Here is a 27,711-nt window from a genome sequence, read left to right on the forward strand (position 1 = left end):
AGCAAACTAATTGAGTTTGGTTGCTCAAGAATATTTAAGACTGTACTTACCTGAAAAAGCAGCACATGTGTATTGAGTCAGATCTAACTGAGTTAAGAAGCTGTTTTTACTTGGTCAAATAAAAAAATGATAATCCTAAGAGTTCGCTCTGCGTCATCATGATCATGTGAGATGTGCCAGCAGAGGCTGCAGAAAGTTCAACATCTTGTCCGTTCAAACGTAATCAGGGCAGATTGACTCTTGGTTCTTCGCCATCATTACAATATTGTAGAAAGATGAACAAGTTGTTCCTTGGATTAGAGAGGGTTATCTCAAAATGTCATGTTTTATGTAACTTTGAAATAGTGTGCGTGTTTTCTCATGATGTCTACATAAATACCCAGTGAGTTGTTCAGTGTTACTTCATAATTGATAGTGCTCACATTGATTTTGGATCTAAGAAGAGCAAAAGGGATGTAGGAGGATAATATATTGCATATTTCCAGAACATCTGGTGAGGTTTTACTAAATGCAACAGCAAAAGTAATGTGGTTGTATAAGGCCTTGTTCATGGACTCCCACAATAAGCATATTCCTGTTTGGATAAACTACTTATATTGCTAAAATGTATGCTCAAATCTCCCTAAAGACCATATAAGCTGCGGTTCAAGTCATAATCATTTCATTTGGGGATTTGGGAACTTTGATCCCAAATCTTTGCTCACACGCTTTTTATCTTTCTAATAGAAAGATAAAAAGTTTCTATTGTTCAAAGAGCTTCTCCTCTATCTCCAGAAGGAGGCAGGAGTGTATTAGCAGGCTCATTAAGGAGATTTTGGTCTTAAGATAATGGCAACAAAGCTGTCTCTGCTTTTGTTTCTCAGAGCATGAAAGGCTAAAGTGTAATGATTTCAGATCCTGGATCCAGTATGTTGTGATACTGGACAGTTGTAACTGGCTGTGACCAGACTAACACAACTTGTAAGTGAATATTTCCTCCAATACACTTCATAATAATGTGTTTTTCTTCAAAATGCAAAACCTTACTTGAATTGCTTTTGTAACTAATTACTTCCCAGCCTAATATTTTATGTACAAAGGATGGCATAATTTAAAGAAAGATCATACACTGTTTGATTAAACTAATACAAGTGTACAATGTATTGTATACAAGTACAGTTATTACAGTTATCAGTTGTTATTGTGCTAAAATCGTAATGAATTTGGCCACTTTATTTGCACTAAGGTTACTCCCACTTGGGATTTAAATGTGCTTTTTTCAAAGTTGATCTTGTAAAATTGTATTTTCATGGGATTGCTTCTTTCTCTTAAGTACACTTATCTTAACACTTATTGCACACCTGCTGGAATAACATAACAAAAAATAAACAAAGGACGTTATTTTATTTTTTGTAAAATCCTGACAGTTTTTGAAAAGCAACATTTTTTGACAAAAAATACACCGGTTGAAATAGTTAAACCACCACATATTCAGTAGTAAACAAAGACACACAGTCCTTTAAATCAAACATGTCGTGACAGCTAAAAGAAAGGGCTTTAAACAGTGCTTTACACCTGCACAGGCGGATTAAAGGTCTTCTAACATGATCACTTTGGTTCCCTTCCCTCAGGCTGAGCGCTTCAGTCAGTTCAAGTATCATTAAATCTCTTGTAAGGAGCTTGGTCGGATCCCAAATAAACAGTCTTGCTTGTTGACTTTATTCCCGACATGGGATCTGGGGTGAGGAACTTTAAGCCACTAGTGTGTCAACAAATAGATCAAAAGGTGGAATGTATCTATTTCAAAATGACAGAAACATGAACAATGAACGTTTGTAAAACATGGTCTGAATTATGAAACACATGAAGGGATTTTTTCTCTCCATCAAGTAAAATGACATTTTGATACACAAGGAAATTAGCTGTTCTTGTGTATTTTTTTTTCTTTCTGAAAACACACACACACACACACACACACACACACACACACACACACACACACACACACACACACACACACACACACACACACACACACACACACACAAAGGTCAAAGTTCATTCTTGATCTTGGAAAAATCTGTCAAATAATAACATCACATCAAGGTCCATTTACAGCTATTCTGAAGCTTATGTATGATCTATGATATGTGATCTTTATCATTCGTGAATCAAGTCTTCCCACTTGATGTCTTTTTGTCTTCGCGGCAACATGTGGAGACCTTAAAAGCACTGTGAAAAAATGCATAAAGAAAACTTTTCTACGACAACTATGATCTGCTGATGAGGATCATAAAAGCTCCAGGACAGTCGTAAGTGGACCTTGAGGTGTGACTGTTGGGTGAAGCACTTTTAATGTTTCAGCATCTTCTTCTGTTCCAATCTCATCTTGAGCTCTGAAACCAGCGCTAAGTTCACAGTGTCCTGTCTTTTCATCACTGGCTTCTTTTTAGGTTTGATTGCCACTGTTGCTGAGACTGTGGGTATCGACCAGTGCCTCTCCCCTTGGATGTATGGGGGAGGAGGAGGGGGAGGACATGGGGCACGAGGTGGCGAAGGCCAGTATCGCACAACATTACTGATGTTGTTGTTGTAGTTGACATTCTCAACAATGACCTCCGGCTCCGGCTCCGGCTCCGGCTCTTCCTCTTCTACTCTGAATTTTTCTGCAGGGTTTTCTGGTTTCTTGAAAGGGTTGCTGAGGTTCCAAGGGTCCTGTTTCCTCCGCCTCACACGCCGGTTAGGCAGAATCCGGTTGGACTTTTTGTTGCGCATAAATGTTGCAGTGGAGATGATGACTGTGACTACAACCATGAGACTAATAACACCAGCAAGCAGGCCTACGATTTGCAATGGATTGTTTCTACTCTGCATCAAAAATGATCCCAAAGGCCCCCCACTGAGTTGGGTCTGTAAAAGAGCACAAGGAGAATTCATATATGGGACTGAAATCATAGTTTGTCACACAGAGATGAACTAATTAATATTGTCCCATTTATGTTCTGTTGCTTGGCCAAAATATAATGTGTGTAAATACAGATACTGCTAACGTATTGCCATAATAGGATTCACGTTTCTTGTGAATGTCTTACAAATAATTGTACTTAAAATTAAGATTTAAGTTCTGCTTTGTCAAGACAAGATCAGAGAGGTTGACTGGTAAACCTATGGCTGAGACCATCCAGCACCTGAGAATACATGTACATGAATCGATGTGAAATCGAAAACCAGACCTTGGTTGTAGTGTCCTAATGTGAGGTCTAAATCAGGACAAAAACAAGACAAGTTGGAAAATTGCGCTCTTGTACTCTTTTACAGACACAGCCTTGTTCTACTAAAAAATCCTTTAAAAAACATCTGCTATACACTTGTTACCACGGAGTAGAGTACTGCTGTGCTGATGATCTCAAGCTTCATTTATACCACATGCCTCCTTATAATCTTTCTGATCTTGCCTTTAGACTGTACACGGGTCTTTTTCACAGAGTTCCAGTATATAACAGTTGAAATGAAGATTGTCAGTGAAATGGCGAAGGTGACAGCGGTCAAACAAATCCCAAACACAGCCCCTGGACGTTTCCTGAGGCCCAAGAAGTATGAGACAAATCTGGATTTGACCTGAAAACATTGACAATTGCATTTATGTGAGATTAAGATTTGTTCTGACAACAAATCTTTAACTGGTAATTTAGCAAACAACCTGATATACTGGGCTGTGAGAAAAGTGGCACCTATTTAAAATGCAGAACTTTATACAACTCTGTAGAATTCATCAAATTGCATTGATGTTTTAACTTACAGCTTCAGTGATGTCGATCTTGATGACCGCAGTTGTGCTGAAGGACGGCTGGCCGCGGTCCCGGGCCTGCACCACTAGCGACCAGGTGCAGTCGCTCTGCTTGGTGATGTTATGAATGATGGCCATCGACTTGATGTAGGACTTCAGCATGATCTCCCCCGTGTCAACGTTAATGTCAAAGATGTTGTTGTCTGGCTCAGCCTTCATGATGGCATACTCGATGACATTGTTTGGGATTTCTGCATCTTGGTCCACTGCCTGCATGGATACATTGCATTAAAACCAGGGAATTTACTTTATTCTTGGGTTACAATTTATCTGAGTAATTCACCAACAAGCAAATACCTCTATTCTTACTGGTGCTCCAATCACCATGGTCTTCTCAAGGAAGTTTTCATTGAATGCAGGTGGGTGGTCATTCAGGTCCAACACTGTCACAAAGATCTCAGCCAGGCTGTACTTCCCCTCAGCGTCCTCCGCCTTCACGTAGAAGTTATACTTTGACCTCACCTCCGCGTCCAGGGTCGCCCACGGCTGGGTGTAGATGATCCCAGATGCAGGCTGGATCAGGAACCTGTAAATGTGACAGGATTTTAAAGTTTATTGCAGATTTTCCATATCCATTCAATCTGCTGATGTAAACATTTTGATATAGACCCCTGTGGAGGGATGGGTAGCACTTAATTTCAAAAGCATGCATTGACTGGCACCTGTTTACATCGCTGCTCATCCCTCTACCTCCTGTCCCCTCGGAACAACTAAACAATCACTGCTCTCGACTCCACACCCACAATAACAAAACCACACTGTTATGTCTGTGTTTTTATTGAATCCTTCCTCGACTTTTATTCTAATCATTCCTGTGTTTTGTTTAGTGTCTTTGTAAAACACTTTGGTCATATTTTTAAAAAGTGCCCTGTGAATAAAATGGTTTGGTTTTTTTGGACAAAAAGCAGCTGTATTTGAAACTTGAATGCACTAGTTCATGATGATACCACTGACAAATAAATGTAGTCATTAAATATAGAAGTGTTAACATAGAGAACGGTGGGATTAGACTGTTTTTCTGACTGACTTGTTTGGTTTCCCTGCATTTGGTCTGTCACAGTGTAAGGTAGTAAGAAGTAAAGAACAGTCTATTTTCTCCTCCAATCCCATTACAGGATTAACAGAGAAAGAGGGCAAGCAGGCAAAGATCAGGACTTCGTGGATTTGTCATAGTACGCTAGAGTGTTCAAAAAGATACTATAGAAACATTAGATATTGACATTGCATGACTTTGCAGTACTAAGATATGTTGTTGCTTCATAAAAGATTTCAAAGAGGAAATTTGGACTAATCACAAGTGGCATAGTTTTAAATGCACGCACTAAGATAGAAAGGGTTCAAATCCGTCTCTTCTGCTTATTTTGGAAATCTTTTCCCTGGATGCCATGTGGCATCATATACCTCCTCTAATTCATCGCTACAGAGCTTAAAATCTGTGCTGAGAAATTCTCTCCTATTATCTACATTGCATCGCACACAGAAGGTGGTTTATTGGGAACAGCCCTGAGGGATTAAATACATCCCTAACAACACTTGTCTGTTTACGTTGCCGCTGCACTTTACAGGTTCATGTTTGCTTTGTGTTGCTGTTTATAAATCCAGGACTTTTGGACCTCTAAGAAATGCAGATGGATATATGATTTAACAAACTATCAAAGAGTGTTCAGCTTTGACTTTATACAGTGTGCAGATGACCTTTAGGATTGTATCTGAAGTGAAGAAGGCTCGCTGTGGGTCTACTGTGTGTTATTAAGAGTAAACAGTAACCTCTGAGCCTTTTTCTCAGAGGTTAGAATTCTAACTGGAAATCTAATAAAAATCGAGCTGAAAGAAAATACCAGCAAATCCTTCGAGGGACTACAGCGCTTAGGTGCAATAAACAGAACCAAGTCAGAATATGAAAAACAAGTCTGTGGTGGTATTTCTGTGCAGGTTTCAGGCACTTGTTTTTTTGGCTTTGGATGGTCGTTTCAGTATTTTTTTTAATGGTCTGTTTGTTTACTGCTGACAAATAATCAAGGTAGGTTGGTGGTTTTCCTTTAGTATGTTTAGACTGACAAAATGACTGCAAAATGTCAGATGAATAGACTCCGGGGAGGCAAAAAAAGGTGGTGAAGCACAGTGAAAACAAGGTTTGAACATAAAACTTGCATGAAATCTCACCATTGGATATTTTAATGGGTGCTGAGGTGCCTCCTGTAACTAGGGCCTATTCCTTTTTATGTCATGTATTACTCTTCTGTATACTCACAATTCAGCCCCGGATCCATAGATGGAGTACTTCACATCACCCCAAGGTCCTGAGTCTGGGTCTGTAGCCTGTGGAGGAACATAAAAGACTGATGTTAGAGAAAGAACATGTTATGAGTTTGGACTGATATTAGGTCAGGTCATCAGTAAATCTGAAATCTGAGTTTAAGAGCAATATGTGGCTCAGTGAGCTAAGACACATCCCACTAACATCTACTACGTCATACAGATAAACCACAACATATTAATATTAGATTTGTTTGGACCTCTCTACTTAAGCAGAAAGGGGAACTATCTGCTGCCATGAACTCATGAAAACAAATGATTCTGTCCTGGATTGGATGATAAGGTCGGCAGGTCATCTATAAAAATGCTTTTTTTATGTCATAGGAACATCATGATGGGTATCGGCTAATCTGTCTGTCTGTCGCAGCAGGGGTGCCTGTTCGCTGTCTCCATGTGTCCAAGGTCACTTGTTGGCTGTTCTTTTATCTGATTGAAATTGCCTGGGATCAAGGGAATGAGCCTCTGTGGTGTTCACGCAAAGGCAGGATTTATCAGCAGCTACCCTGTTGATTTGAGCCTCTGAAGGGCTGATATTATCTTTCTCTCTATCTATCTATCTATCTATCTATCTATCTATCTATCTATCTATCTATCTATCTATCTATCTATCTATCTATCTATCTATCTATCTATCTATCTATCTATCTATCTATCTATCTATCTATCTATCTATCTATCTATCTATCTATCTATCTATCTATCTATCTATCTATCTATCTATCTATCTATCTATCTATCTATCTATCTATCTATCTATCTATCTATCTATCTATCTATCTATCTATCTATCTATCTATCTATCTATCTATCTATCTATCTATCTATCTATCTATCTATCTATCTATCTATCTATCTATCTATATCTGTCAATATCTGTCTATATATATCCATCTATTTTTCCATGTTTTAAACTAGCTCTCCCTGTAACATGTTGTTCAGTTAGTTCATGTCAGTTCTGCACATATTTTTGGTGGTGCAGCTGCATGTGCTGCTAAGCTTCGGAAAATAAAATCTGGGAATTTGGTGTTACACAACAAAATGAAAGTGATAGCCATCTGGCAGCTTACCTCGCCTAGCTTTTATCTACATGTTTTCACATATTATCCCGACCCTCACCGCTCCAAAAATCTACGTTTAGGGTATTAATGGGCCTCTGGGGCATTTAGTTAAAATTCCTCTTTAGCCCAGAGTGACGTACATTGGTGTTGGCATGTATTTTTAGACAGAATAAAGAATCTCTCACCGTGACTGACACCACATTGGAGCCACCGGGTGAGTTTTCTGGTATTCTGGCGATGTAGTACTCGGAGGAGAATTTGGGAGCGTTGTCGTTCGTGTCCAAGAGATGTATGACAATGTCCGCTGTGGCACTGAACCTCTCGGGCGTATCGATCTCAACTGCAAGTAGCTAAAGAGGAGAAAGATTACAAATAACTGAATGGAAAAAGACAGACAAACAGATGCAGGTGATATGACATGTGGGCATGTGTGATTTCAATATGCTGTGGTGCAATGGGTTAACCTTGTATGTGATAAATTGGTGTTTCTCAAAGTCCATGGCAGCAGAGTCTTCTACTAAGATTGTGACCTGGGCCTCATTGAGGACAGTCTGAGGGACGACTCGCAGCATCCGTCCCGGTCCAATGAGTCTAAGATTGAATTTAGCATTCGCCCCCTGCAAGAGCACAACATAAATCATCACAATAGTCTGAAAGTTTCAGCAGTAAAAATAACTGTTATGTCATAAATGCATGGAAATATTTATAGTAATCTGCTTTTTTTTTTATAAATCTATCGAACACAAAAGGACATTTCTATTATAATCCATGTATCCATATAGTCCCTTTAATCAAAATAAAAGCTTTTGATCCATCTGTTATTATAGTAATGTATAAGAAATCATTAGGATATCAGTAGCAGCAGAAATATCGTTAGTGAAACGTGATATTGCTGGACAAAGAAAGCTCGACCTGTGTTGTAACAGTATTAAAAGAGCATTTAATGAACACCAGCCATTTAGACGAGGCTCATAGAAGGAGCAGACAGACTTGCATAATCCGACAAATGGCAGAGTTAGAGAGCCACCTTTTAATTTGTGTTGGCTTACCTTCAAATTTGTGCAATTTTAAAGGGATTGTCTGTGTTAATGGCAGGCTTAAGGTCATTTCAAACACAGAAGGCCAGACACCAGTCTGAACACAATGTCACGGTACGATGAATGTTGATCACATCAGTTTGTTATTAGATGACAATGTCATTTGGGTAAAATAAGTGTTACACAATCACTATTCTGTATTCCCATTAAACGTGGTAGCTTTCAAAGGCAGTACTAAGGTATCATGACTAATAAATACTAAATTGTATTATAATGCTTGGTAAAAGGTTACTGAAATAAGCCTCTTTTTTTCATACTTTTCAGTCAGTGTGTGTGAAAATATTAACAAAACGTTAATGGTCTTCTCACCTGATCGGAGTCGTTGACAGTGATTTTCAGCCCTCGGAGTATCTCTCCTTCGGGGGGATGCTCATACATGGTCAGCTGAAACATGTTCTGTGGGCCGCTCTCTCCGTAGAAAGTAGGCGGATTATTGTTCAGGTCCACCACACGGATCACCACCGTGGTCACCCCACTGTCCAACAGCCTGCCTTCAGGACTTACTTCTGTTGCCTTGAGACAGAGGTTAAAGGTCATGCAGATAAGCACACCGCTATATCTTAGCCTGGGGAATATTTAATCTACCTACCAGCGGTACTTTGTGAGCTACCACTTACCTTGACTTTAATGTTAAAGATCTCTCTCTTCAGATACATGGGGTGAGTAAGCAGGGTGATGCAACCGCTTGTTTTATTGATGCTAAAAACACCATCGTCACCTGCAGAGACAAACACAAGACAGTCCTATGAGCACCTTTGCCATATTTCAAACTCCTTCCAATCTTCTTTGAGTGAAATGCCTACCATTGTCAAAAGAATACTGGATTGGATTTGGGCTTCCCACATCGCCATCTTTGGCAACAACAGTGAATATTTCAGATCCCTGAAGAAAGGATCAGGAAGTTCTGTTGTTATGACTTTTTCAAAAACATACTTTTACTTTTTTTATTACTTTTTGTTTGTCAAAATGTTCTTTGAGTTATCATGGCATTTTTTGTGGCATCCTTCATAAGGAACTTAAAATACTTTTCTTCTTTGTTTCCTATCATATTGCATATCATATTATATGCAATTATACAAAACTTTTTATGGAAATGTTTATTATTTAGGCGAAGAATAACAAAGCAGGACATTTAATGAGTCACCCTGCGGCTGGTGCACAGAGTTTCAGAACATATGCCACAATAAATATAAACCTGATATTCACTGAGTCTTCAGACATTCAAATGTCATGATCCTAATTATTCCCATTGGGATGAAAATCAGAACGTCTAATCTCTTTCATAGACTGCTGTGACATTTTGGGGCTGAGGAGATAGCTGCTTTCATTTGATGTTAGGTAAGCTATTAAGAAAGCAGCATGGGTTTTACTGCAAAATGTCAGCAACTAAAGCTGTTTGATACATGATAATGCTGTCTTTCTTATGTGGACTCTTTTGTAGGTTATTACATTACTTATACTCTGAATGAAGAAATAAATTGCATTGCCTATGTTAGGTTACCATGTCTTGCAGTACTGCTATGATTTAATTTAAGAAACATGCGCCAGATATTACACAGTAAGAACATATACAAAATGTTTAAAGATTACACTATGAAAAGCTGCAATACAAACCCAAATGTTTTTAGATAAAAGTGTAAAAGTAGACGATCATTGAAGGTTGTTTTAATACTCACTGGCACTGAGATTTCATAAACATAGCCAAAATAAGGTGTCCCTATAAAAACTGGCGGCGTGTCTTGTGCATCAATCACGTTGATCGTCAGAGTAGCAGAGGATGACATAAACTGCTCCTTGCCATTCACATTACCACCACCATCCTGAAACATAAAAAGTATTTTTCATACATTTTGACATCTCAACATAATGTATTCAGCCAGGTGTAAAGAGAAGTTTCATTTTGCAATACATTTGAATAAAGCACAAAGTCGTATTTTTGCTTTTTAATGTTTATTATTGTGTGAAATGATAGCTCTCTTTAAACTAAAATCCATGCCAAAGTTATGTTGTGTCTTTTTGAGGCCTACCAAACGTGTTGAATATATAATTGTTAAAAAAAACATTTATAAAGCTGACTTTTAAACTATTGATAAAGCTGTATTTTTAACTGAGTTTTTTAATACTTCCCATGTGTGCAATAACATAGCTACTAGCAGCCAAAGTTCCACAGGGTATTGTAGCCTACTTCTGTTTAAAATGAAAATGTAATTATTTGACGACAGAAACATTTTTATGAGTTTTGATGCACCATTTACCTTTGCAATGACAGTGACAAAGTGCGTCTTTGTTTTCTCATAGTCCAACGTTTCTCCGGATTTGATACGAAGGACACCACTATTCCTGTCCATGGCAAACAAACTGGTCTGAGGATTCTGTGACGGAGAGCAGGGCAAAAGCAGGATTTTTAAAAGCACACACATGCAGGGTTTAACAAGGTCAAATGAGTAAAAGCCTCTTGCTGAAACACCATTTACAACCACTCACGTGAGATATCATGAAAAATAATCAGATGGATGAATTAGGCCACAGCTATACAAAGTCTATAACATTGTTCATCTGGATGTAAAGAGCCCATATGCTCAAGGACAGTGCAGGCAGGTGAAAGCTGCTGTGTCCAGATGTGCACTGCCTCCCCTCGACACTGTCACTCAAGGCCAGCTGTTCTACGGTCCTAATAGTCCAAAGTGCAAACTAACATTCTCTGCCACCCCCTGCCAAAGCAGCCCTCTAAGCCTTCAATACCTGATATAAATGTGATTGTGATTTAATCCCCATCCTCAGGAACATGCACACATGGGCATCGGAAAATCCTGAACTGATGTTAACCTCGTTATCTGTACATCTATACATATTTCCGTGACAAGAAGATTAACATTAGAACTGGCCGGTTTCAGCCGATGTTTCATGTTAGAGGAGCGTTTAAAAAAATGTCTTTATGAGCTTATTTCATATTACTATTCTGTTTTAGTTTATTGCAGAAGTTAGAGAATGTGGGGTCTGTGAGGGCCGAGTACCAGGAGGAAGTAGGTGACTGAGCCTCCTGAGCCTGTGTCTCTGTCCACTGCCTCCACTTTGTAGATGGTGCTGCCAGACTCAGTTGTCTAAAACATAGAACAATAATACGGGTCACAACATATAGGGCTTAAAAAAATAATTATGCCACACATATTTATCTATTGTTTCAAAAGTATACTGTCATTTTCATTTTATGCTTCATAAAGCAAACCTAACTTACTTCCAGGACATCAATGATTGCCGGCATGTTTTGGAATTCAGGTTTTTCATCATTTGCATCCATTACAAATACTGTGACTCTTTCCACAACCTTAAAAGAGGAAAAAACAACAACCCATGAAACATGTTCAAGATTATTTTTGTTTGATTCACAAGTGATACACCAAGTCAATTATCATCACACATTCAATCAGATTTTGTTACCTTGCTTTGTCCATCTGTGATGCTGACAAGAACGTCAATAGAATCGTGTTTCTGTGAAGAGACAGTAAAACAAAATGATATGAAGAAAAGTCAAATATTAAAATGTACCCTAATGTTCCCTGGGGCCTATGTTTAGTTTACCTCTCTGTCCAGCTTTTCCACCAATGTGATGTTTCCGGTTTTGAAGTTGACCCTAAAGTATTCCTTTGACCCTGGATCAAAGGAAAGGCCATACCTCACCTCCTGGCCCTCAGGGTCTGAGCCATTGAGACAATAGATTTGTGTACCTAGAGGAAGACATCAAAATGTAAAACAAACAGCTTCGTCTGCTGACTGGTTCGAACATGTTTGGATGAGTCAAGTCCTGCCCTCAAGACAAAACAAACTGCATACGTAATTCCTTTCATTTTCTCAGTTTAATAAAACAGCCTCTAATCCACAACCAAGGATTATAGTTAGCCTATTGTTTGTGCCAAACTGCTGTGTAAAAAACTGAGACACAGCAGCCAGCAGTGTAAGTACCCTGACTGATGGAAGGTGTAGAGGGACAGCTGCAACACATAGACAGACAGAAAACTGTCCAACACATCAACAGGAGCAGATGAGCATGTAGGTGTGAGCATACAACCTACATGCCATGCAGCACCTGTTCATCTATCAAAGACTGTTTAACATGGACTCCCAGATATTGGCAACCAAAACATGCCCTTTGGATGATTGATGGTTCCCACCGTACAGAATTAGCTGTTCATGCTAAATGTCCTGCTTGGTGTGTTTGATCTTACCGACAGCCGTGTCCTCTGAGAGGCTGAACAGCGCCATGTTCCCATTGTAGCTGTAGGGTCCATTGTCGTAGAAAAAGGGAGCAAAGTCTGCTTGTGCTGAGGACAGTGAAATAAGAATACCTTAAAAAGATATAATTATTTAGATCATGGATGTTTCACTGAGACTAGAGAAGAATAAATAACATAATCTTTCTTTTACAAAATTACAGTTGAATTCACAAGTTATAAAACAAACTCCTAGTCCTTATAGTACAATCAGGGGTTTTGCTACAACAGTCTTACTTCGACGTGTATGACTAGAAGCTTTTTGCTGGCTAATGTTTGTCCAAGCAATTTAATTAGATATCTTTCCTGGTCTGTTGTCACAGGTTTCACAATGGTAACTGTTCATCAATATAGTTTTAATTTAAAAACGACTAAGTTAACTGTACTGTGCTGTCACCCCTCCTTATTAGTCACTTTGCCTGGGATTACACATGATTTACGTCAACCTCTTAAGATACCTTTCTAAACATAGACCTGTGAGCTCTTGTGGCGGAAACAATGCTACTTTAATGTGTAAAATGAAAGGCATGTAAATATTCAGATGACATTTACAGCTGAAACAAATCAGTCAACATGATAGTCAAACATAATATTAACACACACAAACAGACTCATATGAGATCAACAAACCAGGTCAGGCAATATGAACTAATCGAAAACAGACTAGATTTCAATTATAAACTGAGAAAGGTTTACATTTATCAACCTAAAGGCTGTCAAATATATCTGAACAGCATTAATAATCTGATCACAGCAGCAGGACACATTTAAACAGAGAATGAAAAGAGTAACTTACCAAAGCAGGCATGTACAAACACAAAAAGCAGTGGAAAATGTAATATCTTTACATTCTTCATCCTAAAGAATGAGGTCATTAAACCGCACCATGAAGACGGCTTCGTCGAGAGTCCTGTACATGAGATGCAGCTCTCTAGGTGTTCCAGTGCGACTGGAGAAGGCTAAAGGAAACACGCACATGCTAATCCAATGACACATCTTAAGAGTTCCTCCTGGGCCCTCTCAGGCCAACAGGGTTCCTTCAATAGACAGGAGATGGCCTTTTCTGCAGGCCAGACAAAACCAAGGTATGCAGATGATGGAGAGGTATATTTCAAATCAAATGTATCAAATGTTTTTCTTTTTATTCTTAGTACACAGAAGTTATTTAAAAAAAAAAATACATATATGAACTTTTCTCATCATGTCCTATCTAGAGAATAACGTCATGGAAGCAGTCTGTGTGTCTGAAGGTAACAAAGCTAAACAGTCAAGCTAATATGACTAAATAAATATCAAACTTTACTTTTAATGTCTATTTTACATTGAGATCCTTGCTAACAGTATGTCAACTTTGATATACTGCTTCAATTTGACAGTTTCAACAATTACAATTGAAGCACTGTGAGATTTAGCTTGTATTAAAATGTGGACAATGTCATTGTTTCACGAGATACACAGTCTATTGTGAATTTCCACTAATTATAAATAATTGAAAAATGTGTATTAAACATAAATATACAAAAATACTTTACATAAAGTGATGTGAGCAACGTAGAGGGATTAAAGTATTCAGAATCATTATTGTCATAATACACGCTGTTTTACCAATACTGTAAATGCAGCTCCATCTGTTATGCACTCCACAGCCATCTGTTGCGTTAGGTAAAAGAAAACAACTCCAGGATTTACTCAATTAAAGGAATAGCAACTAAACAGAGGATGACAGTAGATGACAGCAGTAAATGATCTGATTATAATTGTGTGGATTGATGACATGCACTGCCTTGTTTGTCATATAGGGAGTAGGAATTGTTGACTGTTAATAAGATATTACTTTTATTTTACACACATTCTCTTGAAATAAAAACCCAATGATTAACTTAATGTCGGTCTGGGTCTTTTTGAATTGTCACTAGGTCACTGGAGCTGGTTATTCTTTGTGTTTGAGAATCTAGTGTGTCAACAAATGTTGTGTAATATTTACCAAGTGGTCGTCAATTTGAAAAGGATCATCTTTCTTTAAAAAACAGACCAGCAATGGGTAAATATATGTCTTAAATTGAGGAGTAGTAACATTTTTAGAATCTTTTTTATTTACTGAGAAATAAAATAGGCGAATGCAACTGTAAGTGCCTCACATGACCTTTAACTTTGAATATATGTTAAATGAATCTATAACTAGTATTATTTTATGTCCAATATGATCTTTAGTTAAAGAAAAATAACACGTAGGCATTCTTATGTTTTAACAGATACTCTAATATAAAATCCTAACAGCTGTTGAATTTTACCCTTTTAATTCAAAAATTAAAAGTCAACAGAACCACTCTATGTTGGCTACTGTATGCACACCGTTAAAACATGTTGCGTGCAAGAGGATTTACACACATGAATAAACCTTTTACAGTTCATTCTCATACTGAAATTAAATCTACTTTGTAATCTGAGTGCTGCCGGTAAAAGTATGTAGCATGAGCTCAGTAACAGCTTGTTGCTTTGTTGTTGCATTGTGCTTTCAGGAAACTGGACATTGGCGGACAATCACCGGGTGGGAAAGGTAGACACATAATTCAAAATACAAAACTTCACTTTCAGGAACTGTAGTGTGGGATTTCAAATCAGTGACTTTTGGCAGCAGAGCCTGTACAGTGAGACATTTCAGGTTTGAAACATATTGTGTCTACTGTGCTTTTAAGTGTATCAGTTATTTTAAGCCAGTATCAAATCAGAACATGCATAACTTTCTCAGGATAGCCACTTGTCATATTCAGTCGAAAAGATCACCTGTCCGGTTACTTCTGTGTGTTGGTGGTCAAGGCTGTGGCTTCAGGTTTAATTTTCATGGTCCTGGCAGATGGCAGGCCGAAAGATTAACCCACTGTGCTCTAATCTCTCCTCATCTTGTAATGCACAGAGCCTGTCTGTTGTCACATAGACTCCATTTGACAAAAAATATAAAGCACAATTAGCACACACACTGTTGCCACAAGCACAATCAACTGTTGGAGATGAAGCATTAATATGCAATTTATGAGAGTTTTCAAAAACATTTACATTTTAACAACCGTCATAGTAAATGTGACCTTTCTTTGAAATGTTAAAACCCTCAGATGTAGGCCAGTGTTTATATTCTACAATAAAAACCTGCTACTGAAGCTTAAATGTGCAAGTGTCTTTGCAAGGATCACTGCAAAAGAATCATATGGTTAAAAGCTCACTGCTCATCTGTAGTCCTGTTCTTAGTTTCTAATCCCGTGCCTTCAATCACAGCGGCAAATGCTGACCTGTTTGTTTCTGTTGCAGACGGAGCCATTAGGCTGCCCACAGGGAAATTTCAGGGAGATGCTCATCACTTCAGCTTGCTGCTACATGTGCATCATTTGATCTGGATTATTGTGGCCAATAGAAAAAGGCTAAACTGCTTCTAAATAGACTCAGTGTAACCTGAAATGTGAATACCAGTATAGGACAGACATTGAAACCAATGCGCAATATCTCAAATGATGTTGTTCTCTTGACCATATGAGCCTCTTCAATTGTGTTCATGCTATAACATCAACGGGCTCAACATCTCAGGTCAGCCGGCATCAGTCTGCTGGTTCTTTACTGTGACTAAATCCAAACATTTCTTTAGCTGTGCTGTAAACACAATGGGATAAACTTGTGGAAGAAGCTAAAATCCGAGCTAAAAAAGCCAAAGCTTTTCATTACACACTGTGTGATATGCACTCTTAATGTTCTTCTTTAATCCTTTTTTTGTTGTTAATCTCTGTGAACATTTCAAAGCACTCTTCTTTATGTTACATGTTATTTAGCTGATGCTTTATCCGAAGTGACTTACATACACTTCAATACCAAATACTTGCCCACAGGAGCAATTTGACTTAAGTCACTTGCCCAAGAACACTTTGAAATGTTGACTGCAGCAGGTGGTGATCGAACTACCAACCGGAGGATGCTTATTTATCCAATGGGCCACATTCCCCACAAATAGTAAATTGTGAATAAAATGGCCTTTCCTTGCCTTTTGTTAAAGAATAAGTGGATGGTATAAGATAAGATTTTACATAATCTTAATAAATATATACATTAGACCATGATCTAAATGGATCATCCCTTGTTAGTTATATATGAATATATATACATAATCCAAAAAATCTTGGACACATACATATGGATGAGAACATTATAAAAATTGCAAGTTAAATAAATGAAAAGTTACAAAAAACTAAAAAAGAAGTTCAAACTAAAACTAAAAAAAAAATTGTACCATGGTCAGTTATATCATAATACAATTATGGCTGAAACGTATATGTATTCCAATAGAGAATGCTTCTTTAAGCAGCATTTGGGTATGCTGTATGTTATAAAGCTAGGAGGTTAAGGTTTAGAACACATTTTTGGCCATTCAACAAGAAGCAATGTTAAAGCGAATGCTGCAAGTAGAATTAGGTTGAACATGTGGACTACCAAATAACAGTTTTTCATTGCCGCATATCAAGAACATTTCGGATTACAAGAATCCCAAATATTCCAAAAACGTTCCTATCATATGAGGAGTAAAACCATATCAGTAAATATTTCTATATTTTGTCTCCATTTTCAAAGTGTGCAGTGCCGGTGAAATTGTCTATTATAAAATGTTTTGGATTCATAAAAAATGACAACAATGTAAGAATGCATAAAATAATATATTTATCAGGTCAAAAATAGAAAGGGGAAACTTGAATGATTTGTAGCCCACTGTGCTTGTGTCACTACAGGATCACTCTGTCTGTTAGAGCACCTGTTGTCAAGATACCCAATTCAGCTTTACCATTTTGGATTATTATTGATAATCTCTAGTGCAGTTTGCCAAGGGCAGAGGTTCGCTTTTAGTCCTGGTCCACTCTAGAACTAGGTCACTCCTTTAATCTCACCATGTAGAGTATACTGTAGGTTAACAGCCTTTTCATTTCATAAACCTCAGAGAGTGCTAGCAGAGGGAACACAGAGTCATGAATCGTGCAAAATCCCAAAAGCCATGACATACTATTTCTGCAGGATCCATCGGGGTTTGAAATGACCCCAACAGCTGCAAAGGTTGAAAGATCATTTATGACCATATGAGGGGTTGTTGTTGTTGTAGCAATATGCATAATGCACCTTAAACTAAAAAATAAACTGTGTGCAACAGTTTGATACATGTATGCAAATCAAGTCAAAAGACATATGAGCTGTAAATATGATTAAATAAAATAAAAGTGATGTAAAATTGTGAAACCAAATCTAAAAAGTGGATCTCGTAGAAATGAATGAAAATGTTTTTATACATAAGACATTATTATGTGCATTAAATGTGCATAAAGATGATGCCACACATCATGTTGGCCTCTGGTGCAGACCTTCCCTCTCTGATACGCTGATCCAGTCCTCCATATTCTTTTACACTGCTGCCACCAAGTGTTAAAACACTGCTGGTGGAGAAACACATTTTTGAAAGTTTGAAAATGTTTGGAAATGTATATTTAACTGGAACTATGTGTAGCATACGCTGACAATACAATACAATGTGTTAAAACTCACAACACACTGTGCCGCAATTGATAAGAATGTATAAACGTAACTAAGGAAACCTCCTCTAGAAGCAGCTGGCCAACTTTTAAAGGTAGCTTTCACAGTTCTACTCTTGAAAGCATCCTGACCAACTGAATGACCACAGTGGCCCTCTCTTAAACTGCTTCACAAAACTCGGTATGTGCCCAAAATATAATTAAGGACATCAGTCACACAGAACATAACCTGTTTGAGCTCCTCCCATTCATATCAGCCCATACACGCACAAACAGAAATAGAACTGTATTCTTTCCAACTGCCAGGAACCTACTGATAAATGATGTCTCCACAGTCTGAGATATACACCAGCAAAATAAGCTATTATTACTATTTGCAATATCATGTGCAATCCACATCTGAACATAGTGGTGCTCATTCATGTTTAGAGTCATTATTTTAGCTGCATTTATTTATTTATTGTATTGTATGTATTATTTTCTTATTAAAGTGTCTCTATCACTAGCTTTTAAGGGTTGTTTCATTTATTTTATTCTTATTTGTATTTTATTGATATGTAGCATCTACGGGACTAGCATACAAAATACATGTTGTGCCCTTACAATGACAATAATGTTCTTGAATCTTGAACTACAAATTAATTCCTTTTATCTTGCTTTCTTCCCTTAGAGATATTCACTTACTTGCTTGCAATATAAAGGGCAAAATGTTTGCAGTTACATTTTCAAGTTCTAACAAGGTATGAAGAATGTTATAAAGTAAAACAACTGAAAGCAAACTGAGTCAGAACCAAGATAAATAACTGAATTCAGTTACAATAGAAAACTTGTTCTTATTGTTGTTTGTAGTCTTATCATTATCTAAATGTATGAATGAGGAATGAATGGACATTGTATTATTTTATGACAATAATTCCATGATTAACAGTGTAGCCTATTGTCTGTTAAACTAAATGCTAGACTGCATACACAACATGCAATTATATGTGATTTAATGACTAAAACAGTGTGAAGAGTGGCAAGGACTTTAAATTCTGGCGGCACTTCCTGAAACAAGGGGGGGTCTTTATATGTAATTGCAGGGTGTTTTGGGGGATCACGTGACATCGCCTGTACAGGATGTCCCACGCAAAGAGAGCTGTGACGTGAAGCGTGGCTACAGTCAGCTCGCTCAAACAGTAACCTGCGGCACATGGACGAAGTTGGAGATAAAGTTTGAAGATACATTACTTTCTACACCAAACTAATTTTGAGACGAATAGGTTCTCGTATCTTTTCGAGTAGTCGGGGGAACCTTCAAAAACAACAGCAAAACACGTTTTTTTTTTCATTGATCAATATTCAATCAAAAGTTAAATGTACAAACATTCTCGCTTGCGGTCCGTTTCGCACTCCTTTATGTCGGTTTTTCTGCAAGACGTCGATGCCTGTGCGCTGCTTCTCATTCATTCGGCAAAGAAGAGCACCCCGCGCCCAACCATACAATGAAGCAGTGTGTCCTTGTCGGACACAATGCAGCAAGATGCTACGAAGCGGACGACAGTTTCTCGCAAGACTCGGGACGTTTTCGCTCGATTGCAGAAAGAGAGATCAGCTTAAGGTTTGTATATGCAACGCGAACATCACCACATTTCCTCTGGAAATGACTCAAAGCGTAACAAATAATAACCCACCAAGCCACCAGCACACGGTAAAGCTTGTAAACATCCTGCTGCCATGCATGCCCGAAACACGCTTTACATGGTGAAACATAGTATTTATTCCCTGTGTGGTCAAGCCATACAAGTGTGTGATGCGTTACCGTATGTGATGCAGGTATAATGGATATTCCAAATATGGAGACTGCCATGTAGTCCAATATAATCAATATGTGTTTGTATTGGAGATCTGAGTTGTTAGGCTTTACATTTTCTCCGATTCTGAACATTTGAAAGATTCTCGTTTCAGGGCATCATGGATAAATAATATGCAGAAGTATTCAGTAGTCTGTATTCATTCTGGCTCAGTTGTGGGGGTGTTGGAAAGGCTCCTTGAATTGGATGTCCCCTCCCCCCTAATGACTGCTATACACACACACACACACACACACACACACACACACACACACACACACACACACACACACACACACACACACACACACACACACACACACACACACACACACACACAGGGTAATTTTTCTAAATTTCCAAATGGCATCCAAACTAATATCAATCAATCACATTGAAATGAAAAACAGCACCTACGGATATTATAACGGTTTCAGTATTTGCCTGTGACAGTTAATTGTTTACACTAAAACCCCTGGATGAACAGCTTAGCATTCAGTGGGAATTTGGCTTTAAGCGTCTCCATGAGATTTTGCTTCAAGGCTTTGACGGCAGCCATTAATGTAATTTGTAGTGAGATGATAAACAGAGTGATGTGTGTTTCTGCTTGAGCAGATAGTCAGATTTGCCAAACGCTCCAGTGACTCTTGAATATGTAAAAGTGCTCAGCTCAAGTGCTTCAGCCTGACAGTTTGACGGCTATGGCGTATTAAGCTCAGATAATTGGGTGATATTTACTTACAGAGCACACAATCACTCCACAAAACGGTTTCTTTTCCCAGTAATGATATGCTTTGTAGAAATTATTCACTGTCCTGACAAAATTGTGTGTCTGTGTATGCGTTGACGGTAGGCGTGCATAGTCTACATTTCCCCGAGTCCATGGACATTTTATTCCGAATTAACAAATCTGTTGTACTGCATCATTATAAGTTATATCCAGACAGTTCATTTGTTCCTAAGTCTTTCAGTGGAGCAACACACTACATGCGGGCTGGTATAGTGACATTATTGTGGGTTGTCTTCTTTACTGATTCCCCCTTAATATTTATGAGTGCAGGTCCAATGATAGCCTATAAGTGGGCAAAGTAACACAATACCCCCAAAGGATGGTAATGATACCTCTACGTTAAATGATGTTGTAAGATTTAATTATGATACTGTCAAGCTCTGACTTGCCTTTGATCTCTTTGCTGATAAACCTTTTGCATCATCATCAAAACTCATATCCCTGCCAACATGTTGGGGCTTGTGCCTTGATAATGACTTCACAATGTGGACACACCTCTGATTACCAAAATGATACCAGAGGATCTACCTGGAAGATGGTGCAATTCAGAATCACACCCATTTCTTGAAATTGCTTCGTGTTGAAGATACAGTGGCTGTGTCCTGTGCCATGTGAAAGAGTTCCACTGTGTTGGCTGTCAGTGAAACCCGCACTGTTTACATGAACTCATCTGTCTTCTTCCTTATCCCTGACCCCAGCGCAACCAAAAATAAACACTCCTTTTAAGGGTTCTAAGAAATGAGGCGACCAAGTTGCTTGGTATAAACGGCTTAACATGATAAAAGCAAAGGATAGTTTTGAATAAACACACTAGCTGAATTTAGGTTTGTCCATCAGGGCTAAGATGGGATGTCATTTAGTTTTCTCTTTTGTATTTCTCTTTTTTATGTCTAAAGAATAATCCAACATGTGTGTTGTATGATTTCCTGAAAGTTCATGGTTTTTGTCTACCTATTCAGCTTTATACTGTATATACGTACCTATGATTACGATATATATTTAGTGTCATTATAAACCAAGAATCACATCTATTTTGCAAACTCTGCCTTTACTGAAGTGCCTTTCTTTTTGCAGAATGAAGCTTTAGCCTCTGCATGAAGAGCTATGAGCAACACACAGACTAGACCCTAGACGTCCAACTACAAAGTCAGGACTCAAGAATGAAGACCAAATATGCAATTGTCTTCATCTGTATCGTCGCCCTGGTCATCATTGAAAAGGAAAGCAACATACTATCAAGGTAAGAGAAAAAATAATCAGCAATCTGTAATGTAAGAACTTTATTGGCAACTCTAGAACTAACTGATTAACATGTTACTGCTCCCTTGTTCATTCATACAAAGGTAAAATGTAAACAATGACAAGATTACTGGGTGTTGTTCTGGGCTGTCTCTGAAACATGAGTAATAGTTGTATTACTTTTTAACAAAGCCAGGCTAACAGCTCCCACCATTTCAATTCTTTATTCTGAGCTAAGCTAACTGACCACTGCCTGTAGCTTTGTGTGAAATGACATGATAGTGATCTTCACATATACTGTAACTATCAAAAAGAAAGCAAATAAATGTACTTCCCATGATATCAAACTATTTTTTTTAAGTATGTTTAGACCAATGTTGTGATTCTCTTGCTGTGACTCAAACATACAGTAGCTTTATGTGTCAGCTATATAAACTACAAGACATATCTTCTGTGTTCATACTGCTAATTAAACCTTTCTGTCTCATCAGAGTCTCTGATAAACTGATCCAGAGGCAGGCCCCACAGCAGACCCCACAGCCTCCACTGGATTATGGAAACACAACACAAAATGGTTCCCTGATGATGCTCAAAATGCTGCTCTCTAAACTCATTGGTACAAATGGGTATAACACAAGTCTCTCTGATGATCAAGAAGAGGACGAACTAGATGATTTAGGCACGTACAGCTTCAGCGGTGGCCGTAAGCACATATTACTCTTGGCCACAACACGGACAGGTTCCTCATTTGTTGGGGAACTTTTCAACCAACACGGGGAGAACATGTTCTACCTATTTGAGCCTTTGTGGCATGTCGAGCGCATGCTGACCACGGCCTCAGAGTCAAACAACGGGACAGTGTTGTCAGGAATCTACCGGGATGTACTCCAGGGCCTCTTCCTGTGCGATTTTTCTCTCCTTGAGAAGTACATCGCCCCCCCACCTAAAGACCACGTTACCCCAGCTCTTTTTCGCAGAGAGTCAAGTTTATCGCTCTGTGAAGAATCTGTCTGCAGTCCTGTAGTCAAAGATGTTTTTGAAAGGTATTGTATATCCTCTAGATATTCACTGTTTTGGATCAAGCTTAAATTATTTGTTGAATCTTGAAAAGAAACCAAAAAATGTAACTGTAACAAAGTTGCAAAGGGGTAGGGGCAGTCGTTTTTTAAACACTAAAAAGCATTAGTTTAGTTTTACGTTTACTTTAAGATACTGTAACAAAATAAAACTTATTTCAAAGAATGTATCATCTTTTTATACTTATAATTCAGCCAAGAGAGTTCCTGCAAATTCTTAATGCTTTCTAATAATTATAAAGCATCATCCCTTGAGTATATGGACTGTTCCAGCTGTTCCTAAAGTAAACCTAGTCACCTATAATTAATCCTTACCTATTGCAACCTTATCAATTATATTTTATCACACACAAACTATATATAACATCAACCTCTTTTCTTTCTTTTTTAGGTATCACTGTAAGACTCGGCGCTGTGGGCCGCTGAACTTTACCCTGGCAACTGAATCCTGCCTTTCCAAGCAGCACCACGCCGTTAAGACTGTCCGTGTGCGCCAGCTGGACACGTTGCAGCCTTTAGTGGAAGATCGCCGTCTGGACGTGAGAGTGATCCAGCTTGTGCGAGATCCACGGGCCATCTTAGCATCCCGCATGGTGGCTTTCTCTTCAAAGTACCAGACTTGGAAGACCTGGGCGCAGGACGGCCAGGTGCCCGAAGATGACGAGGAGGTCAAGAGGCTCAAAGCAAACTGCGACCAGATTAGGATGTCAGCAGAGGTGGGACTGAGCCAACCTCGCTGGCTGAGAAGGCGCTACATGTTGGTGCGCTATGAGGATATTGCCCGCTACCCCATGCAGAAGGCAGAGGAGATGTACAGGTTCACAGGGATACCATTTAGTTCCCAAGCTCGGGAATGGATCCTGAGGAACACACAGACCATGCAGGAAGCTAGCGGGATTTATTCCACCCAGAAGAACTCATCAGAGCAGGCAGAGAAATGGAGATTCAGCATTCCCTTCACACTGGCTCAGGTAGTGCAGAGGGTGTGTGGACCCACAATGAAGCTGTTTGGGTACAGGTTTGTGGATGATGAAAAGACACTGATTAATAAGTCCATCAGTTTGCTCGAAGAAAAGCTCTTTCTTTAATCCAGAGGTCAAAATGTAGCTGAGAATCTGGAAAACACTGCATGCAATGGATGCAATAATGTCTTTTCCTGGTTTGGATCCATTGCATGGACCAAAACTAGTATGCAAAGGTGCCAGGAGACACAACATGTTTTACTGGGGACAAAAAGCTATTGACCAGAATATAATATTCACTCTCACCAATGATGTGCCTCATTGATACAAATGAAGAGTCACTTCAGAAAGAGAAATATTTATTTGTGTTCAGCGTTCGCTAATAGGCCTGGTATTTAAGCTTTACGTGGCGCTTTAAATTAAGTTTTACATTTAAAAAAAGGCTCTGATGTCAAGCCTGACTTGTAAGGGATTCTTATGTTATATGTCATTGATAGTTGATCATCTCCTAAAGTGAAATGAAGGTGGTGTGTGTTAACTTTGTGTGTGCGTCTGAAAGAGAAGATGTTTCTGTTCATAGTTGATGATGCTAGTGCTTAATTCTGTCTAGTTAAGTGTATATTTGATATATCTCAACTGATAGATCACTTTAGTTCAGACCTGGTGTGCTTTAATAGAGATTTACATATCCGACTCAGGTGAAATGAATGTGGCATTTTGTGGTGTCTTGATTGATACATCTCCGTAAAAGCACTGTGTACAAGTACAGTATGAATCTTAAATCGTATTAACCAAATGCCAGTTAAAGCAATTCAAAATATACCATAATAAAGAGGCTAATCCAGATGGATATTTAATACTCATTAGGTAAGATAAAATAAGTAGCTATATTAATATCTTACTTCATATACCAACATGTGTCTTTAACATACTGCAAGTGTTGTTTTTCCCCAAAAGCTAGTATCAACAGCAGTAATGCATTTTCCAGTGCTGCCTACTCTCCTTTAAGAACACTGTTTAGGTATTATGTAACCAAAGCAGCTTCTGCACTGATATCCTGTGTGTTCACGGACACCGGGGACATTCTTGTGCCAGGAGATGTTTTAATTACTTTACAAGTCAAAGACATAAAATCACCAGAACTTATAAAACCTGCAAAAGTCTAAATGCTTTCTCTTGAAAGTTATTAGTCGGGAGATTAATGTGTGGTAATGGCTATCATCACAACAAAAATATTAAATTGTAACTGTATTAAGGTGGCCTTTTAGTTTAAGTGAAACCCAGGTGCTGCTGTGTTAACTGTCACTCTTGATGGTATATAAAGGTATCCACTGTGACTCTAGCTCAATGGTAGCATTGTGTTCGACTTGGCTGAGGCTCGGTTGAAACTGCTGTGCTGCTCATGGAAAGGGATATGCATTAGAGGTACATATAGTAGAGGGCTTATACTAACTTACTGTTTAAGACATGAATATGAATACATTACATACACATATGTACAGACTGGCAGGCCTCAAGCTGACCAGAGTCACTACTGCAAGTTTTTTGATCAAAAGGGAACACTGTGAAGTGCAGCTGAAATAATGGACGCAGTCAGTCAACTAATTCAGATACCAAGGGAGGCATTAAAGTTATGCGTGACTGTAAAAAGTTAGGGGTTCAACCTTCATTGAATGAAAACTGTTCATGGTGAAGAAAAATATCAGAACAATAGCAGAGTATTAGAAAGTAGCAATTATGAGTTGAGTCTTAATTATTGTTCAAGCAAATCTTAACACAAGTCTGAGTATCTTAAATGAAAAGTTATGGTACACCTCTTCATCAGAGTTGTAAGTCAGAAAATAAAATGCCATATTTGAACATTTTACTTCTAAAGCTCTTAATAGCTTTTTGCATAAAGCTTGGCATCACAACTATGTGTTCAAGTGGTGTGGCTATGCAACGCTTTCATTTTACTCAAGGCCTTATTTTTGTGACTTATCAGAGCAAATCTACAGTTTCGTATGATGTCAAATGTGTGGTTTCATGTAATAACTTCCTGTTTGTGTATTACATCTAGGTCACAGTCATATTGCTGTTTTAGAAGAAACTAAGGGCTAAAGCCAGACTATGCTTAAACATCTAGAAATGTATCACACATATGTAAATGAAAGAGTTTCTAATATTGAAAAGGTGATTAAAATAATGTTCTTGTTGTAAAATGCTTTGAAGCAAGAGAGCCATCTTTATGTTCTTTGGTGTGTAATTGCTGCTTCTGTCAAATATAAGATGATTTCTCTCATTATTTTCTTCAAGGATCCAAAATAATGTTGACGATCAATCAAATGTTGCTGTTGTGTCTGCAGGCTCAGGGCAGAGGACGAGAGGTGACACTGGAAAACAAATATGTTGTAAATGTTTATGGTCTTCTTAGTCAGAGGTTAACGAGCAAGGTGAGAGGACAATCCCGGTCTGGACGTGCAGTTAGTCGCCAGTAGGCCTACAAATAAGTAACACAGTAAGTGCAATCAATTTAAGACTTACATAATGATGTGTTTTGGTTAAAGCTTTCCTCAGCATAGTTTAAAAATAAAACAAAAGGTTGCATCTACTTTTATAAGTATCCAGCAAACACACTAAAAGAGCAAAAGTAAACACACCTACAATGGTGCGAGCATGCCGGGTCTATGACATGCTAAATGTTGACATGTGCAAGGTCGACCCACCAGCTATGTTCACTGAGGAACTCAAACCTTTATTGAGGTGCGAGGCTTAATATTTCGTGTTGCTACACCCAGTGTCCATGGAGCTTTGAAATGGTAGTCATTTTTGTTTAACTATACGATTTTTCTTTATTTCTGGTCACTGCTATACTAAATAAGCCGTTTTATACGCCTATTAATTCAAGTTGTCTTTAGAAATGCACTTTTTGTTTGATAAACATAAGCTGACGTGGTTCCATTAGTGTATAAATTAACATGTATTGCAATGTATTTTGCATCCGGAAGATTTAAGTCACTCATAAATTAACGGGGATGAAACGAGCACTGATGTAGGTGGGTCTGTTGATTCCCTAGCATTCTCCAAGTCTAGCCCTACATTCAAAAGCATGCATGCGGTTGCCAGGGATCCCCAAAAGGCGGAGTTGGAGAAAAAAGGCAGAAACAGGGAGCCCATTCATGTCTGCATTCTTTCTGTCTGTTTAACGCCCCAACTGAGAGAAAGCACTTCAGTGCTCACAGCTGTTGATCAAGCTGATTTTACCCTAGATTGTTTCCCTGATGCTAAATATTCCCACAGCCAACATAGCAGATGTTGCCATCCGAAAAATGAGGGAAAGTCCTGTTGATAAGAGATGCCACGTCTGGCCCAAGTCTCAAGTTTCCTCTAGTTTTTAACCGCTAGTGTTGCTGTAGAGCACTGAGTTTTATAAGTACGTTTATAAGAAGCAAGCTTATGATTTTTTTTTAAAAAGCTCTGTGAAAGTTTTGCAAATGTTTGGATAACATGTTTGTTTGGCTCTTAGGATTAAACATATTTTTATGGAAAGAAATGACCAAACCAAGTTTGTTTACAATGAATTAACACGTCTGACCCGTGACCTTCAGTTGTAAATGTCATACTAAGTGGAAGTAGTTTGTAGGTTTCTAAATGAGGATGACTTATTTACTCATAGTGGTAAAACTTTTGACCAAAAAGCTGAACTGGTCATACCC

At 38.4% G+C, this 27,711-nt stretch overlaps 2 protein-coding genes across 3 annotated transcripts; one reads left to right on the forward strand and one right to left on the reverse strand.

The window, feature by feature from the left end:
- Positions 1-1,364: 1,364 nt before the first annotated feature.
- Positions 1,365-13,503, reverse strand: cdhr1a (cadherin-related family member 1a). 2 transcript variants are annotated; one of them, XM_063874155.1, is made up of 17 exons: positions 13,362-13,503; positions 12,521-12,616; positions 11,877-12,022; positions 11,736-11,786; positions 11,533-11,622; positions 11,312-11,398; positions 10,553-10,669; positions 9,974-10,117; positions 9,101-9,179; positions 8,915-9,015; positions 8,607-8,810; positions 7,665-7,817; positions 7,386-7,550; positions 6,078-6,145; positions 4,124-4,352; positions 3,779-4,036; positions 1,365-2,889 (listed from the first exon to the last, which is right to left on the reverse strand). In XM_063874155.1, the coding sequence occupies exons 1-17, from the start codon at positions 13,438-13,440 to the stop codon at positions 2,332-2,334; spliced, it is 2,625 nt and encodes an 874-aa protein (XP_063730225.1). In that variant the 5' UTR covers positions 13,441-13,503; the 3' UTR covers positions 1,365-2,331. The 2 variants fall into 2 exon arrangements, with proteins under 2 accessions (XP_063730225.1, XP_063730226.1); XM_063874156.1 differs by having other exon boundaries at positions 2,653-3,597.
- A 5,781-nt stretch (positions 13,504-19,284) lies between these two features.
- chst3a (carbohydrate (chondroitin 6) sulfotransferase 3a) lies at positions 19,285-26,219 on the forward strand. The gene is made up of 4 exons (XM_063874157.1): positions 19,285-19,717; positions 21,814-21,979; positions 22,470-23,021; positions 23,446-26,219. Exons 2-4 carry the CDS (start codon positions 21,900-21,902, stop codon positions 24,140-24,142), a joined length of 1,329 nt encoding a protein of 442 aa, XP_063730227.1. The 5' UTR covers positions 19,285-19,717; positions 21,814-21,899; the 3' UTR covers positions 24,143-26,219.
- The last annotated feature ends 1,492 nt before the right edge of the window (positions 26,220-27,711 follow it).

Source organism: Eleginops maclovinus, chromosome 22, assembly GCF_036324505.1.
Source record: "Eleginops maclovinus isolate JMC-PN-2008 ecotype Puerto Natales chromosome 22, JC_Emac_rtc_rv5, whole genome shotgun sequence".
In the NCBI taxonomy this organism is placed as follows: Eukaryota; Metazoa; Chordata; class Actinopteri; order Perciformes; family Eleginopidae; genus Eleginops; species Eleginops maclovinus.